We start from the raw sequence: 17,182 nt of genomic DNA on the forward strand, positions 1-17,182 counted from the left end.
TAAATTCTCAAATTTTGCTACTGGGGGGTCCCTGGAACTAAATATTTTGATATGGGGGTCTGTGGCCAAATGCATATCATTTTGGGAGTCCTTCACATGAAAAGGTTTGAGCATAGAAACATAGGTTTTTCCAAAAAACCTTAGGAGAATTTGAAATATTCAAAAACTTGCACAAATGTTCAAGATTTTTCAAAAATAGCAGATATACAAGCTCACAGCGCGGCACCTTCTTTCAATAGTTAAAGCACAAAATAATGCGTAATAATGCGTTCCCAGTCTAAATGGGTTAAAACCCCTCCCCCTATGAAGAACATTCCTTAGGGGGCCCGCAGTGAATCCTTGTACCCAGGCCAGGGCCCAGAATTTGGTGCGACACCCCTGCTCCTTGCCCAGTGCTCAGATGAAAAACTTTGCTCCCTGTAAAGCTGATGAGCCTGTTAATTGATCAGGCAAACACGTATTAATTTGCAGAAGAGAATTCACCCTGGAGCAGCTCGGTCAATTAAACTGTGACTCTGAGGAAGATGCAGTAGCATCGAAACGTCAGTCACTATATTTGTACCAGCACCTCAATAATAAAGGATTTAACACATTCCCCGCCATTTAACAATACCTCCGTACTCTATGGTGCCTCTGGTCTCCATAGACTTCCATGTAATTCATAGTGCACGGATCATGCACACCCATGCCTAGATAATGCACCACGTGTGTCCACATTGCTCACAGCTTTCAAACAAAAAAATCTGAATGGAAATCCGTTCAGGCATTCATGAGATACAAGCCATTATGTTTTCCTAAAATGTAAACAAAGATGGCTGCCATGTTTGATAGATGGGGTTGCTATGGGGGTTAAACATGCAATTTCGCGATTTCTATCATGCCTATTACATTTTTTGGGGTCCAAAAAAAAATTTGAAAAACATTTTTTTTGATTTTTTTTTTTCTTTTTTTTTTTCTTCAAAATGGCGGAAATTCTCGGGACTATCGGGCCTGGCAGGGAAAGACATTGAAATAATCTCGGGACTATCGGGCCTGGCATGCAATGAGTTAATTGTCCGAGCTACTCCGGTGTGAATTCTCTTCTACAACTGCTGTTGTCTGTTGACACACTGGTCTTGCCTTGTTTGCCTGAGGTGCGGCAGTAGATTTATTCATTTGCTTTTGATTGGGGTTCAATTACCATCATAAGAGGGCCGAAATCTAGCTATTTGTCAGTGCCATGGATCTCATAGTTGTGACATTAACCTCAGACAGTTCTTAGATCACTTTGAGAGTAGTATCTTTTTTTCTTCTTCTTCTTTTTCAAGTTAAAGTTATACTTTTGTCAGTTTGATTAGTTTGCCAGAAACTCCTCTGAGCTTTGAGGCAAGAGGTCATTTTACAGAAGAACGATCTCACTTGATGTTATCAGACTCAGGGGAGAGTTCAGGGTGAAGACATACCGTGTGTGTGTGTGTGTGTGTGTGTGTGTGTGTGTGTGTGTGTGTGTGTGTGTGTGTGCGTGTGCGTGTGCGTGTGCGTGTGCGTGTGCATGTACATGTACAGTACATGCGTGTGCACTGGATGAGTGAAACCTAATTAAATTCCAAGAACACCCCATGTACTGAAGGGGAAAGTGAAAAGAGATAAAACACAGAAATAGGAAAAATATTTTTGGGGGCCAGGGTACACCAGACTTGTCCAAACATAAGGTAAGATTCAGAAGTGATAGGCAGCCAGCCAGACGGCTTGTTATCCTCCAGTTGCACGTTGGTGATAAAAGCTAAAGAAAAACAAACATTTAGAAAGTTCGACTAAATTAATCCTCTCTTTTTTCTTATCACTGATCAGTTTAGAGCAGGGGTCTTCAACAGGGGGTCCGGGACACCGGGGGGGTCCTCAGAGTTACTACAGGGGGTCCTCCAAATCTTTGAGTGATATAAAGTTCTTTTCTCCTTTTTATATTAACCACTTGTCTTGAACCCTAGTGTCCATATTCTGAGAACTGTAGCCACAAATAGCCTGAAAATGTTGAAGACCCCTGCTTTAGAGCTTTGTGCCCCTGCTGACTTTTTAATTTAACCCATTTAGTGCTCCAGACATGAAAGGGTTAAAAATCCAAGCTGCCGGCTGCCTGCTCCGTCCACGGCCAGTCTCTTATTTTGAAGGCCGGAAGTAGATCGCGCTCACAATTCCCTACTTGACGATGTTTGAGATTTACCCGGAAGTGTTGTCGTCCAAAGCGTAAACAGTAATGGCGGATCGATGCCTTTCAGCTTGTACTATTTTAGCAAGAATCCAATGCCATCCTTGGCATCAAAAGTGTTTTTTGGAGAAATTGGACATCAAAGATGAGAAAGACCGTTGGCTTCCATGTTAAGGGATCACTATTGTGTGCACGTGGATGCGCGATGATGATGAATCGGCGAGTCCACCCGTGCCAGCACTTTCCAACAGACGGTACGTAGCCCTTGCCAGCTTTACTGTATATACAGTAAAAATTAGGGATGTCACTAACGGTTTATCCAGTAACCGGTTAGCCGTCAGCATAAACCGGTTAATTAACGTTTTTTAATTAATATTTTTTTAATATTTATTTTTTTATTATTATTTTTTTTAACCCAAAATTGTATATATAACTACACAGAATTAATGTTGGTAGACGAATGGTAGACATTTAGTTATGCTCCTTTGAAAGACAAACAAAAAAGACGGATTTAACAATAAAAATAAATTGTTCTAGGCTTAATCATCAATAAACAACAAGCATCGCCTGCGCGTTTCAACAAGTGGTCGGCGGCGGTGCCTATTCTGCCTTTCAAACAAACAAGCTCTAGCCTAGACTGAGCATTTGTATTGAGAACCATTAACATGACAGCGAGTTCTGTTTTGTATGAGTCTGTTGACTCGCACTGCAGAGAAAACTCTTCCGAGATGAAAATAGCAGATCTACAAGCTCACAGCGCGTCGCGTTCTGCGACTCACGGCTTGTGATTGAGCATCGCTGTTGCCTCATGTCGCTGCTGTATTTGAGAAAGATACTGTCGCCTACACTCCTTTCCTTTTGAAATGCTCCCAGACTGAAATACCTCTGTTGGCTACGTGTTCTGTTTTGTGTATTCCGACGCTCGTTGTCTGATCCTCCCCGGACCACACTGTGGCACAGACCCCACTGCGTAACACTAAAACAGCTGTCTCTCATTCACTGTTCGATTGGACATGACATAAGACTACTTACTCTCTTGCGCCTCCCAGAGTCTGTTTGACAAAATCACATCTCCAGTCCATAGCCAAAAACACTATGCAGGACCAGGAAAATGCGATCATATTATTATGAAAATTAACCGTGAAACCGTTAAGCATGACCGGTTATTTCTTAAACGGTCGGCTAACCGGTTAACCGCTGACATCCCTAGTAAATATCGCGCGTATACTCGGGATCGGCACTATAAATACTCAAGTATATTTCGCGAGTATACTCGGGATCGGCTACAAATGAGTCTAACTGCTATCCTGGGTTATCTGGAGAGTTGGCCCAAAGCCTAACGTGTTAGCTGCTGGAGAGAAGTGAAATGATTCTGACAGCAACACACAATGATTGGCTCATTGTTAGAATAAACAAAGAATTATCATTAGGCAGGTGTAGTCTGCATTGTCTTTGAACAACTGTCTTACTGTCCACTCTAATCAGTTCATTCAAGCACCACACATTTGATCTTGTAATAAATCCACATTCATGGAAGGGAAAGGGTGCCCCTAAAACATTGTTTTGTAAAAGTTTTTTAGTTGGAGAGTTTGAGTACTATAGTAGCAACCTACATTGCATAAAGCAGACATTATTTTCCTCATCTCCAGTCTGTGACGAAGGATGAGGGTCATGTCCTCACATCCACATGGTCTATTTCTGTTTCTGTAGATAAGTAAGCCTCAGGGCAGGAGCCTATCTCGTGTTCCTGTAGCGTGAGGCAGCTTGATGTGCAAGTACACCCCCTGGACATGACGCTAGTGTGCCACGGGGACTTACCCCTAATCCAACAATCCTTGATTCTGAGTGCCAAGCAGGGAAGGAAGCATTGAGTCCCATTTTTAGAATCTTTGCTATGACCCGACCTCCCAATCTCAGGGTGGACACTCTAACCGTAAGGGTTTTCTACAGGGGCCCGGGACCCCTAGGGGGTCCTCAGAGTTACTACAAGGGGTCCTCCAAATCTTTGTGTGATAGATTTTTTTCCCTCCTTTTTTATATTAACCACTTGAACCCTAACGTCCATATTCTGAGAACTTTAGCCAAAAATAGCAGATCTACAAGCTCACAACGCCTTGCAGTGCGAGGCGTTGTGAGCTTGTTTTTTTTTTCGGCAAAGAGGTTTCGTGTAGAGGGGAAAAAAGCAGACTAAGTACATAGTGAAAGCCAAGGTCAAGTGTATTAAGTATTGACGGTTCAACTGGTTAAATATCTGAAAACCCACATTAACATGAATCCAAAATACACTGATGATTGTGCTGTCAAACAATGAAACTATATGGAATCTATGATAAGGTTGTGGGGGTCCCTGACTCCCTGCTTCATCTCTCTCTCAACTAAGGACCAATCTCTCTAAACTTGCCTTAAAAAAAAGCTCTCTCTAATGACAGACCTGTGGAGTTCAGTTCATCACAGGGAACAGAGAGCAGCATTCTGTCAGTGACAACCCCATGAAGACCTCTTAACCTGAATGATTCCATCAGAACAACATCAATTACTATTGTTTACTCCCACTTCCATGAATGACACACTCCAATTATCCCCATGTTGTCATTCCTACTTGACTTTTAGTCCTGCTCGTATGCCCTTTTTGACATTATGCAAACAAAGGGGTCTCTAGTTTATGAAAGGCACTTAGAGTGGATTTGCATAATGTATTTGCTTTGCCCTTCAATCTTTACAGGACCTTTTGATAACTGGAATAAACAACAGCGCAGTGTCTACAAACTGCCTTTCTCTCTCCACCCCAACCCCCGACCCCCTCCTCTCTCTCTCCGCCCACCTCCTTCTATGGGCATATAAGTGACACAGACGCATGTTGTAACTCTGATGTCAGTGCATGAAGGGTATTGGTTATTTTGCCTATATCAGTTGGCGTGACATCACCAAAACATTATTTTTTACGGTGCGTTGTGTTCATGTACGAGGACCTGTTGGGTACACACAGCTTTCCATCCTTCCATCCTTTGTTCTTGTGACAACTAAATCACTATGGAGGAGGCAGAGCGGGAGGCGGCGGCTAGGGCCAGGCAGCGCGTTGCGGGAATGTTCCGACGAGCAGAGCAGCTGGACACGCTTGCCGAGGCCCGTGCGGAAGAGGACCGCGAGAAGGCCTCTGCGGATGCGAGGCTCAAGGCGACCCTCCAGTCCCACTTGGAAGGAGTTCAGACCGGACTCGCCCGGGTACGCGACACCCTGGCGGACGTCAGAGACATTGGGGAGTCGCTGGAGGCAGTCGGCAGGGACTGGAGGCGCTGCATGGACACCATAGAGAACCTGAAGGACGTGAGGGCCGCGGCGGCGCGGCACAGCCAGCTGGCATCTGTCGTGGAAAACATCAGGAACGTCTTCTCTGTGCCGGAGATCGCACGGGAGACCAATCGGCTGATAGAGCAGGCTCAGCTCCTGCCGGCCCACCGTAATCTGATGGAGATGGAGAGCTCCCGCGACAACCTGATGTATGAGCAGCACTGCGTGAACAGCAGTGGCGACGACAGCGACATGCACCTCCTCCACGTCTACTTCAAAGATGTACGGACGACGTCCGACGAGCTCGCCAAGCAGCTGTTGGTGGTGCTCCAGCGCTCGCTGTTGATGGTTCGCCGTGACCCCACCATGCTCGTCTCCACGGTGCGGATCATCGAGCGCGAGGAGAAGATTGACCGGCGCGTGCTGGAGCGAGAGAAGCATACAGGTTTCCTCCCGCCCGGGCGACCGAAGCGGTGGAAGGACAAGATGTTTGAGGTGTTGGAGGGCACCGTCAGCAACCGCATCGAGTGCACCCAGTCGGTGACGCGGGACAGGGATAAGATGTGGCTGGTTCAGCTCTTGGAGATCACCAGGATATATGTTCTGGACGACCTCATCGTCGTCAAGAACCTCCTGGTGCATTGCTTTCCGCCGCACTATGACATCTTCGCGAGGTTTTTCCGTCTATACCACGACGCTGTGTCAAATCGGCTGCAAGAACTGGCATCTGAAGGTTTGGAGCCCAATGAAATAGTTCTCATGCTCGCCTGGGTTCTTCGCACATACAAGAGCAAGCAGATGATGGGACATCCAGAGCTGAGTTCGGAGTGTGACGTCAACCGTCTGGAGCCCCTGCTGCCGCAGGACACTGTGGAACAGCTCCTCGGCAGATACGTTCAGACGGTCTCGTTTGATATATCATGCTTGCTTCAGAAGGCCTTGGAGGAAGAGAAGAAGGACTGGCAGAAGGAAATGGAGCCTGAGGCCGACCAAGACGGCCGCTACCAGACCACCCTCAACCAGAACGTCTTCCAGATCTTCGATCAGACTCTGCAGGTGGCAGCTCAGATAGACGAGGATTTTAAAGAGCAGATCTTGAGGCTCTGCCTCCGGCAGCTGAGCGATTTCCTCGTCAGGTACAGAGAAGCTGTCGTCGCCTACAATGGGCAGCATCTGAGAGACAGACGACGGCCACCGTGCTACTTTCATTACATGCTCGCCATCGTCAACAGCTGCCAGACGTTCAGAGAGTCCATTAGCAGCCTGAAGAGGAAGCACAAGCAGCCGCCAGGTCTCTCTGACATCGACGCAGCCAACGAGAAGACGCTCAGTGAGTTTGCCAAGGAGGGATGCCAGTTCCTTTTGGACGAGGTCTTCCTTGACCTCGACCCCATACTAAATGAGCTGTTGACCAGGAAGTGGCTGTCGAGCTCCCTCGCTCCAGACACCATCTGCGTGACAGTAGAGGACTACTTCACCGACTTGAACAAAACGAAGGAACCCTTCAACCGGGAGATGGCGAGTGAAGCCTGTCGCAGGGTGGTGGTGGAATACCTGAAGGCCGTAATGAAGAGGAGGATCACCTTTAAGAATGCAGACGAGAGGAGGAAGGGAGCCGAGAAGATGATCAAAGAGGCGGAACAGTTCAAGCTGCTTTTCAAGAAGGTCGGTGCCGGAGGGGAAGAAGCAGACAGTGTTTGTGACGCCATAGCCGCCGTAGCCGAGGTCTTCAAGCTGAACGACCGGACTCTGCTGTATCTTGAGGTCTCAGCGCTGGTGTCCAAATACCCCGACATCAGTAAGGATCACATCACGGCTCTGTTGGCGGTGCGTGGCGACGCTAGCCGGGACGTGCGTCGGATGATCAAGGAGACTTTGAGCCAGATCAAACCGACCAAAGCCGTCACCACACATACCATCTTCAAAGATGTCACCGTGCCGTCCTTCGCGGCAATGTTTCTCAAGAAGACGTCACCAGGTGCGCACGGAGCGCACAGATCAACACCCCTCAACCCCCAGCTAATAATTAGACCTATTTGATGCTATAGGGGAGGTTCGGTTTTGACTTTTACGGTGAGGGGGTAGGGTGGGATGGGGGGGCATTGCACATCTCGAATGTGCAATACATATCGAATGTGCAGCCCTAGTTTGGATAGAAATCAATGAGCCGCAGATGGTCACATTTTGTTGCACATTTTCCCAATTTCCCCTTGTTTGTAAATAGAGATTGTTGTACAGAAAGTTAGGCTACCGGTATGCTATTCTTACTCATAATGGATGAAGAATAAATCTTTATTTACATCTTAATAATGTCTTCTTACTCTCTCCTTTGCTCTGTTCCTCTCTCTATCTCTCTCTCTGTCTTTCTCTAGCTCTATCATCCCAGTCCTCCAGTTTGTCTCTTATCGTATCATTTCCACACATTTAAAGACTTAATCCAAACAGAGTTTTGGCTAATAGAACTTATACTGATTAAGGTGGTCTGGGTCTGATCATTCACACACTGTTAGTTAATGAGTTATACAATACTTGTAAAATGTTTGTTAATAGTTGGAATTAAGGATTTATAACTGCATTATAGATAGCTATCAGATCATAAATATGCTATTAGTAAGTTACTTGCTATTATGATTTTAATTGGTAATTGGGTAAAGTACTATTACTACCTTGTTAAGAGCACTTACACATACCACTAAAAACAATGGTGAATTAAAGTGCCTCATTGACCATCACATCCCAGCTGTCACAGCTGCCATGGGACAGTAGGAGTGGCACATAAGGTAGAGCAGTCACCTGGGAACAGAAAAGGTCCCCGATTCAATTCCTGGCATTGTGTTGGAGTGTCCTTGAGCAAGACACTGCTCCTCGTGTGCTGGTTTGTGCCTTGCATGGTCATCTCTGCCAGCGGTGTGTGATGGTGTAAAGCACTTGGGATAAAGGCGTTATAGAAATGCATAGCATTTATTTACATTCAGGCGTTTAATCCTTGTGAAAGGAGCTCAGCCTTGCTATAGTATCCAGGATACAATGTTGGCAACACAACAGTTCTTTGTCTCTGGAGGGAAGGGACACTACAGTATGTTGTGAACACGGTCCATAACAGAACATCATTGTGTGAGTAAGAACAACCCTTGTTTCTCTGTTACTCTTGTTACAAACCCTCCTTGTTTCACTCTTAACTAGGGATGGAGCCCTAAACAAGGTTAGCTTGATGACCCGATAACAGATTTATTGAGTACCTGGTATCAATAACTTTGGGCTTATCAAGCTTGTTTATCGAGCATAGCGGCCCATGATGTCATGTTTAAACAATCAAGACAAGAGGCGATCAAGAAATGATTACAAAGCCATTTAACACTTATTGCACACTAATGAATGATTGTTTTAACGATATTTGTTACTTTTGTCAATTGTCATCTTCATAGATGGTGGTCAGCCACAAACTCACTGTTGCAAACAACTGGCCAATAAAAAATGATACGAGTTATGTTCTGAATTTGTCGTCTCATATCTTTCCACAAAATATTAGAAAACGCTCAATAGTGGGCTTGATAAAAGCCCGGCTCAATAAGCAGGATCGATAAGGTGCTCATTATCAATCGAAATGAACGAGCTCCATCCCTACTCTTAACATTAGAAAGTAACTTACTTTCTCCTGCAATTCCTTTTCTCATCTAATGCTCTCCTCCCTCCCAGGTGCACTCAGTCTATTTTTAGGAGACATTCCCACATCCACAACACATAACCTGTCTGTGTAATTGATTTATTATATCTTTATTATCAGTTCCTCAGTTAGGATGATCTATTTGCACATAATGGGCTGATGTAATAATGAAAGCCCAGAGGCCTTCCAGTGGGAAGGATAAGCCAGACCAATGGACATTTAAATAATGCAAAAGAAGGGATTCAAAACCTTTTGTGAGCTGGTTGACATTCAACCCGTGTTCAGACTTGAAGACAAAGTCACAACATCGACTAAATATTTACTTCTGTCAGTCTGTGTCATCAATCATGCACCTTATCTGCAGCACATGTTAAGACCATCCTGAACAAGTACCAGTCAGTCTGAACATTATATTACACGTCATAAAAACTACTTGATGGTATGCTAAAGCCATGTTGGTCTGGCCCACCGCTAACACTGTGTGTGTGTGTGTGTGTGTGTGTGTGTGTGTGTGTGTGTGTGTGTGTGTGTGTGTGTGTGTGTGTGTGTGTGTGTGTGTGTGTGTGTGTGTGTGTGTGTGTGTGTGTGTGTGTGTGTGTGTGTGTGATGCAAAGCTTGTAGTGTTACAGTGGGCCAAGCAGACAACTCAAATGAACGCCAGGGGATCGGTCACATGCACACTTCATCTGATTGGGGGCAGGATATTTGAACCTGCCTGCTGCTCTCTCTGCCATCTTGCTGCTCCGCTGTACCTCCGCTGCTTCATGCTTTGCTCTTTGTAAATGTTTGCGCTTGCCTCTCACCACCATGTGAGCATGAATCAAATGCTAATTTGAAACGGATTGTTTCGTTCCCATGCAAAAATCTAGCCGTAGAAACCATTTTCTTTTACTACCATCCATGCCGAACAGAAACAAACTTTACAGTATTACCCTTATTGCTTCCAATACACCACACTTGCTGATATGAACAATAAGGCCATCACACGCTTAGCACTTTCAATTTTAACAAATAACACTGATCATCCCCTGTATCGCTACTTCGACCTCGTGCCATCGGGGAGAAGATACAGAACCCTGAAGTGGAAAAAGGTTTGTTTTAGCAGGAGTTTTGTCCCCTCAGCCAGTGCAGCGCTAAACAAACTGCCCCGCCCCCGTTGATAGGATGGATTTTGTGTATTGTGGAGACGTCATGTTTTATCTGTGTGATATGTTGTTTTGTGTTTATGTGCTGTTTTTGTTGTTGTCTTTAAACAGACTTGTGAAGACAAATATCCCTTCGGGGACAATAGACATTATTATTATTCGTCATAAGAGGCAGAGCTCTAGGTCTGAATTTCTCGCCATGCATTATTATTTCCTCCAAGAACTTTTCCCTTTAGAGCTCCTGTGTATGTGTGAGCGCACAGCCGTGTGTGTGTACATAACAGTTGCTCCTGCAGCTCCCTGACAGTTAACTCTGTCTCCGTGCGCGGCTGCAGGTTGCTAGTGTTGGTGGTGTGTGTGTGTGTGTGTGTGTGTGTGTGTGTGTGTGTGTGTGTGTGTGTGTGTGTGTGTGTGTGTGTGTGTGTGTGTGTGTGTGTGTGTGTGTGAGAGTGTGTGGGTGTGTGGGTGGGTGGTGGCTTTCGTGTCCCTCGCAGAGTCATGCGTGACATGCATGACATACAGGGATGATATGACATGGAGACACGTTACGGTTATCAGAGGCGAGCCAGGCGGCTCCTGCCTCCCACCCTCCACCCCCACATGTGGGACTCCAAACACGGGTAATTGGCTTCCTGTTCTGCTCCCTGACCAATGCCGGGTTACTCTCACTCTATCTCGCTCTCCTCCTCTCTCTCTCTCTCTCTCTCTCTCTCTCTCTCTCTCTCTCTCTCTCTCTCTCTCTCTTTATCTATCCTCTTTCCTTCTCTCTTTCTGTGTTTAATTTTCATTTCTCTCTCTCTCATTCTTTCTTTCCTTCCTACCAACTGTCTCTGCTCATCTGTTTGCAGAATTGAAAGTCTGAAGGATTAAGAATATGAATTAATTGCGGCGCTGAACATCTTTGCACTCTCGCCATTTGAAGTTTCGACAGACGATTTATATAAGGGCAGGGAGTGGAGGGGGGATGGACTTGGAATATTCAATTGTTGTTAATACTTTGCCCTTCTTTGTGTTCATGTCCAAGTTTCTACTCAATAAATAAATAAACCCATTTACATTTATATTTTTCTTTTCTCCAAAGAGTTTTACAATTTGGGTTACATTCACCAGTTCACACACTGACAGGGAAGGACTGGGCATCTGGCATACCGGGAAGATGCCCGGTGGGCCGACCACTAGTGGGCCAGTGGGATTTTTTTAACCAAATTATCTTTGCCCTTATCTTTTAGTATAAGTAATGTTGGGTCTGGATAGCGAGGGCCAATCCTTTAGTAGCATCAGTCCACAGAGCAGAGAGACATCACATGATGGGTCCACTGGGCTTGTCTACCATCTGAATACCTGCCTACAGGCTACTGTGGCCCAGGAGTCCCACCCAAACATAATGTTCTATAACAGAATCTAAACTGTTAAGATTTAGAAGACACTTTTTTGGCTGGAAAAGTGTCCCTCGGGTCTTAATGAGTTCACATGTTTTGAAGAAGGTGGTAGCCGCCTGCGCACATTGGTGTTGTCAGGCATGCACAGTAACCGGTTGTGTTGAGTGAGGTCAGACCAGAGCTCTGCTCAGCATGTATAAGATTTGAAAATATTGTTGAATTTCACTTCATTTAACAGATACCGGATTGAGAGAAGGAGATAGAAAACCTAGGGAGTCAGAAAGAGGATAATTAAATTGTCCATTACTCAACAGAACCTAAAACTCTGTCCCTATCACGTTCAGTCCATGTATAGATGCAGATTTGATGATGAACCACCACTCCAGAGGACTTCCGGTAGACATGTGAGAGAGAGCGGCCGCACAAAAGCGTGGCTCCCTCTAAATTGTAAAATAAATTAGTTTAAACCGAATATTGTGGAAGAAACCTACCTAAAAGTGGAAACTAAGGGAACAGAGAGGTTTTATGTCTGACTGCAGACTCACACAAGGAAATTTAAAAGCGTATATTACACGACAGAGTCGAGCACGCCAAGAAGAAACAACAACGGACGCCATGGCTGCCCCAGCTGGTGCTAGCCTTAGCCCTAGCCTACCTCCCGACCTGGAGAACCTCCGCCAAATTCTAACAACATCTCTAACAGCATATATGAGGAATATAGCAGAGGATGTGATTGAAAAAGCCCTCTCCTCAATAAAAAAAACTTTAGGGGAGGTGAAGACCACTGTTGATGACCACAGCCAACGTCTGGCCGAACCACCACTCCAGGAAGGAGTGTGGTCTCAATCTTCCCAGACTAAGGTCTGCTGTTCTGATTGTACACACTTCAGATCTCAATCGAACCATGGCGACCTCTACTGCCAAATGCCCATAAATGGACAGATCCCCTCAGAATGCTTCCAGCAAATCACCAGAATTGTAACCAGCCAGGAACAAGGAGACAAAGACGATCCAAAATATTACAGTCATCAAAAGTTTACCAAGACTTTTGCTCTACCAGGAGAAGTAAAGACACATCAGATGACTTGTAAGAAAACTCACATCTGTAAGCAGTGTGACAAGAGTTTCAGCAATGACCTGAAGGGTCACCAGCTTATCCACACTGGAGAGAAACCCTTCTATTGTCAACAGTGTGACAAGAGTTTTAGACGGTTATCTCACCTGAAGAGTCACCAGCATATCCACACAGGAGAAAAACCTTTCATCTGTAAACAGTGTGACAAGAGTTTCAGTCAGTCATCTACCCTGAAGAGTCACCAACGTATTCACACTGGAGAAAAACCTTTCATCTGTAAACAGTGTGACAAGAGTTTCAGTCAGTCATCTACCCTGAAGAGACACCAACGTATTCACACTGGAGAAAAACCTTTCATCTGTAAACATTGTGACAAGAGTTTTAGTCAGTTAGGTGATCTGAAGAAACACCAGCGTATCCACACGGGAGAAAAACCTTTCATATGTAAACAGTGTGACAAGAGTTTTAGTCGGTTAGGTGATCTGAAGAAACACCAGCGTATCCACACGGGAGAAAAACCTTTCATATGTAACAGTGTGACAAGAGTTTTAGTCGGTTAGGTGATCTGAAGAAACACCAACGTATCCACACGGGAGAAAAACCTTTCATATGTAACAGTGTGACAAGAGTTTTAGTCGGTTAGGTGATCTGAAGAAACACCAACATATCCACACAGGAGAAAAACTTTTTCACTGTAAAGAGTAAAGAGAGTTTCAGTCAGTTATCAGAGAGAGAGGGCTGCTGGAACCCATTGTGGTGCCCCACGCACAACTGGCCGTGGGGTTCTGAGTTTTGCATGCTGTAACAGCAACCATGAGCCATACCATACAGTAGGCCTATAACAACATATTATATCTACAGCACAGCACCATAACAGCACTTCACCAAAGTTGATATTCCATTGTTGTTTTCCAACTAAGAGATCTAAATATGAATCAGTCAGAGAGGGGAGGGATACGTTATTTCACATGAGATGGAAAAACGTTTGTTTCTTACTTTTTGCAAATCAATGCATCAGATCAGTCTATGACCATCGAATCTCCACTGTGTCAGACAGTGAGTGAGTCGCCAGTTTAAATGGATGAAACCATTGAGAAGCATATATGGGGCAAGGGATGATCAGGCATCACAAAGGCATGCATGCCGTGATTATGTTTAGGCAGTGCAAATAGGCTACATATTAGTCATTATGATGATGATGATGATCGGCTTGGCTCTTCTTCTTTTTTTCCCCTTTTTTTCTTCAAATTTTGTGGTGCCCTTCTGCAGCATGATGCCCGGCGCACAGTGTGACATGCGCGTCATGGTAGCGGCGGCACTGGGGTGGCTTCATAATATCAAGGCATATCTAAATTAGAAGGTCAAAAACTACAAATTCTGCTTGGGAACCATGTTTTTTTAATTCAGCACCTTTGATTTACAATATGTAAAATGACCTGGTGCCCCACTTTTACCCCCCAAATGCCTCAAACCTCCTTATAGAAGACCTTTTATCTGAATTCCCTCCTGTTCCAGGCTCCTATCTCAAACCACGTTGCTGACAACTCCTAAAGAGAAGCATGCATGTGTAACGGAGGTGATCCGAACCTCCCCACCCGGCTTTGAACCCAGGTCTCCCGCGCGAAAGTCCAATATCTTAACCATTACTCCAAAGGGGTATCGCTATGGAATAAGGGCAGATACTAGACTTTTGAGGCTTCAGGCTGGGGCTGTGACTCTCTCCGCCACACTCACCCCCCTTTGACCTCCTCCTACGGGGAAGCCCGGATCCGGGTCACGGCACCAATGTAACGGAGGTGATCCGAACCTCCCCACCCGGCTTCGAACCCGGGTCTCCCGATCGAAAGGGTCTCCCGATCGAAAGGGTCTCCCGATCGAAAGGGTCTCCCGATCGAAAGTCCAATAACCATTACCCCAAAGGGATATCCCTATGAAACAAGGGCAGATACTAGACTTTTGAGGCTTCAGGCTGGGGCTGTTACTATCTCCGCCACGCATGCATGCAGCACTTTTTATTTGGTCGCCTTTACGCTTTGCCCGGACGTTCCGGACTGCCGGCTGTCAGAGGCTTATTGCACTGTGTGCCATCATTTGCTCTGCTCTTCATGCAATCAAGTTCAACACCCTGAGAGCCAGCCTCTGTTTATACCAGGGGTCTTCAACGTTTTCAGGCCAAGGACCCCTTAGCTGAGAGGGAGATAAAGCAGGGACCCCCATTACATATTGTATAAAATTGTGTTGTAGATTTTCATCGACTTGTTTGACAGCACTGTCATCAGTATATGTTGGATTCATGTGTTTTTTTCCCCAGACATTTAACCACTTTGACCTTTCACTCTCTACTTGGTCTGATGATCTTTTTTTTACCTCTACACCAAACCTATTTGCCAAAAAATAGATCATCTACAAGCTCTCAACGCCTCGCATCAGCTATTTTTGGCTAAAGTTGAATGATCCTATCACACAAATATTTGGCGGCCCCCCTGTAGTAACTCTGAGGACCCCCTAGGGGTCCCCCGGACCCCCTGTTGAAGACCCCTGCTGTAGGTTGTGTGGATGTTTGCTCTCTGGCTCCCTCTCTGGCCCTTGCTGAGAAGCAAAATCCCTTAGGAGTTAATTTTTAAGACCAAGGGCATGACACCTCCCTACCTGCAGCCCCCACCCACACCCCCTACCATCAACAAACACAGGACATCTGTCCCGATTATGTCACCCTGTTCACCCCGGCTCCCAAGCTGTGGAATGCCCTCTGACCCTCCCGGGCACAAGCTAGGCATCCCGAGTGGCAACGGGGTCAAGTACCTTCCCACCGCCGTGGAGTGGAGCCCTGGCACAGATGGTCCCGCGGTGTTGGCACGCTATAAATGTTATTTATATAGATGTTATTTACGTTGTCCAGATGCTAACGCAATGTGTATGTTATTTAGATAGAGGCGAGGTTTATGTTCTCCATATGTGTGTTTATTTAACGGACTGTCAACTTACTAATCCCTCTTGATGAAGTCGTGGTGGATTCAGAGCTGCGGGGGGGGGGGGGGGGGGGGGGGGGGGGGGCTTTGTTTTCTCAGAGCTGTGTTTGAACCTGATAGACATGACAGACAGACATGGTGTTTCCCTTCTCTGTGATGGTAGCAGTGGAAAAGCAAGGGTGTATTCCAACCCAAACAGAGAGATAATTAACTGGCTGGACGGACGGACAGAAGGACACTGTGTGTGTGTGTGTGTGTGTGTGTGTGTGTGTGTGTGTGTGTGTGTGTGTGTGTGTGTGTGTGTGTGTGTGTGTGTGTGTGTGTGTGTGTGTGTGTGTGTGTGCACGTGCACGTGCGTGAGTGCAATGGGGTGTATGTAATCCTGTTTTCCACGGCCCTTAAGCGCCCTCACCATGGGATAGCGACCAGGCACTTCAAAGCTCTGCCAGAGGGACCTGACAGACACTTGATGAGAGAGAGAGAACCCCCCAACCCTCAACACACACACACACACACACACACACACACACACACACACACACACACACACACACACACACACACACACACGCGCACATACACTTGACTCTGACTTTGTCCCCAATTTTCTACTCGCTGGAGCATAGATAGAGGAGAATAGGAATATAATAAAGTAATTAATATTCTGAAAAAGTTCCTCTCCGTGGCGTTGGGCAGATTGAATTACTTTTTTTTTTCTTTTTGTGTGTGCGTGTGACTTTTGCCTTCCAGAGGTCTTTTGAGTGCTGCGCCAGTCCTATCTGGAGGATTGAAGCGAAGTGATTTAGTGTGGAAGTTGTAGGCTTGGTGATAGGAATGGGACGATATGAAAATGTCATATCGCGATTGTGACAATTGTGACAAAATAAGTCGCGATTTACGATATTATCGCGATAATCAAAATCCATTTTCCTGGGGCGGAACATTTGCCAAAAAATGTCTTTTTGGCAAAGACATTTGATAGAGAGTGAAAAAAGACTGAATCAAGTACGTATATTATAAGTACCTTTTACCAATTATAGAGGGTTTAAGTGGTATATGCAGCTCGGCAAATAAAAGGTGAGTTGATCCCAGTGCATGAAGGAGGACGATATTAAATCTCCACGATACGATTATCGTGAGTGAGCTACTGAGCTTATCGTCCCATCCCTATTGGTGACACAGAAGAGGGAAAGAAGAGCATCTTTAGTTTTTTGTTTTTTCCCCCCTCTCTCTTTTGACTTCCTTGTTGTGAAAGAACCCAGGCAGCTCGGTGGATATAAACCAGGGTGGGACCAGCAGTTTGGAGGGGGTTGGGTCGGGGGTGGGGGCTTGTAATGTGTGATCCTAGAGCCTGCAGGTACGTCTCTGCCACTGGGAGAACTTTGTGTTTTTGTACAGCTGTCAGCTAAAGGCACAGGTGAAAAGCAGAGGGTTTCCCTCCTGACAAGGAGAATAGATAGATAGAAAACTATTTGTT

The 17,182-nt window shown here is 45.7% G+C and overlaps 2 protein-coding genes across 2 annotated transcripts in view; both read left to right on the forward strand.

Moving 5' to 3' along the window:
- LOC308293341 (receptor-type tyrosine-protein phosphatase U-like) overlaps positions 1-17,182 on the forward strand; it is a gene marked incomplete at its 5' end in the record, with an annotated part of 208,359 nt that overhangs the window by 71,440 nt on the left and 119,737 nt on the right. The gene's annotated exons all lie outside the window — the stretch shown is intronic.
- LOC308292307 (exocyst complex component 3-like) lies at positions 5,216-15,489 on the forward strand (the record flags this gene model as incomplete). The annotated part of the gene is made up of 2 exons (XM_080734623.1): positions 5,216-7,451; positions 15,392-15,489. The coding sequence occupies 2 exons, from the start codon at positions 5,216-5,218 to the stop codon at positions 15,487-15,489; spliced, it is 2,334 nt and encodes a 777-aa protein (XP_080590749.1).

The sequence above is a fragment of the Nannobrachium achirus genome, assembly GCF_963921795.1.
Source record: "Nannobrachium achirus genome assembly, chromosome: 10".
Lineage (NCBI taxonomy): Eukaryota > Metazoa > Chordata > Actinopteri > Myctophiformes > Myctophidae > Nannobrachium > Nannobrachium achirus.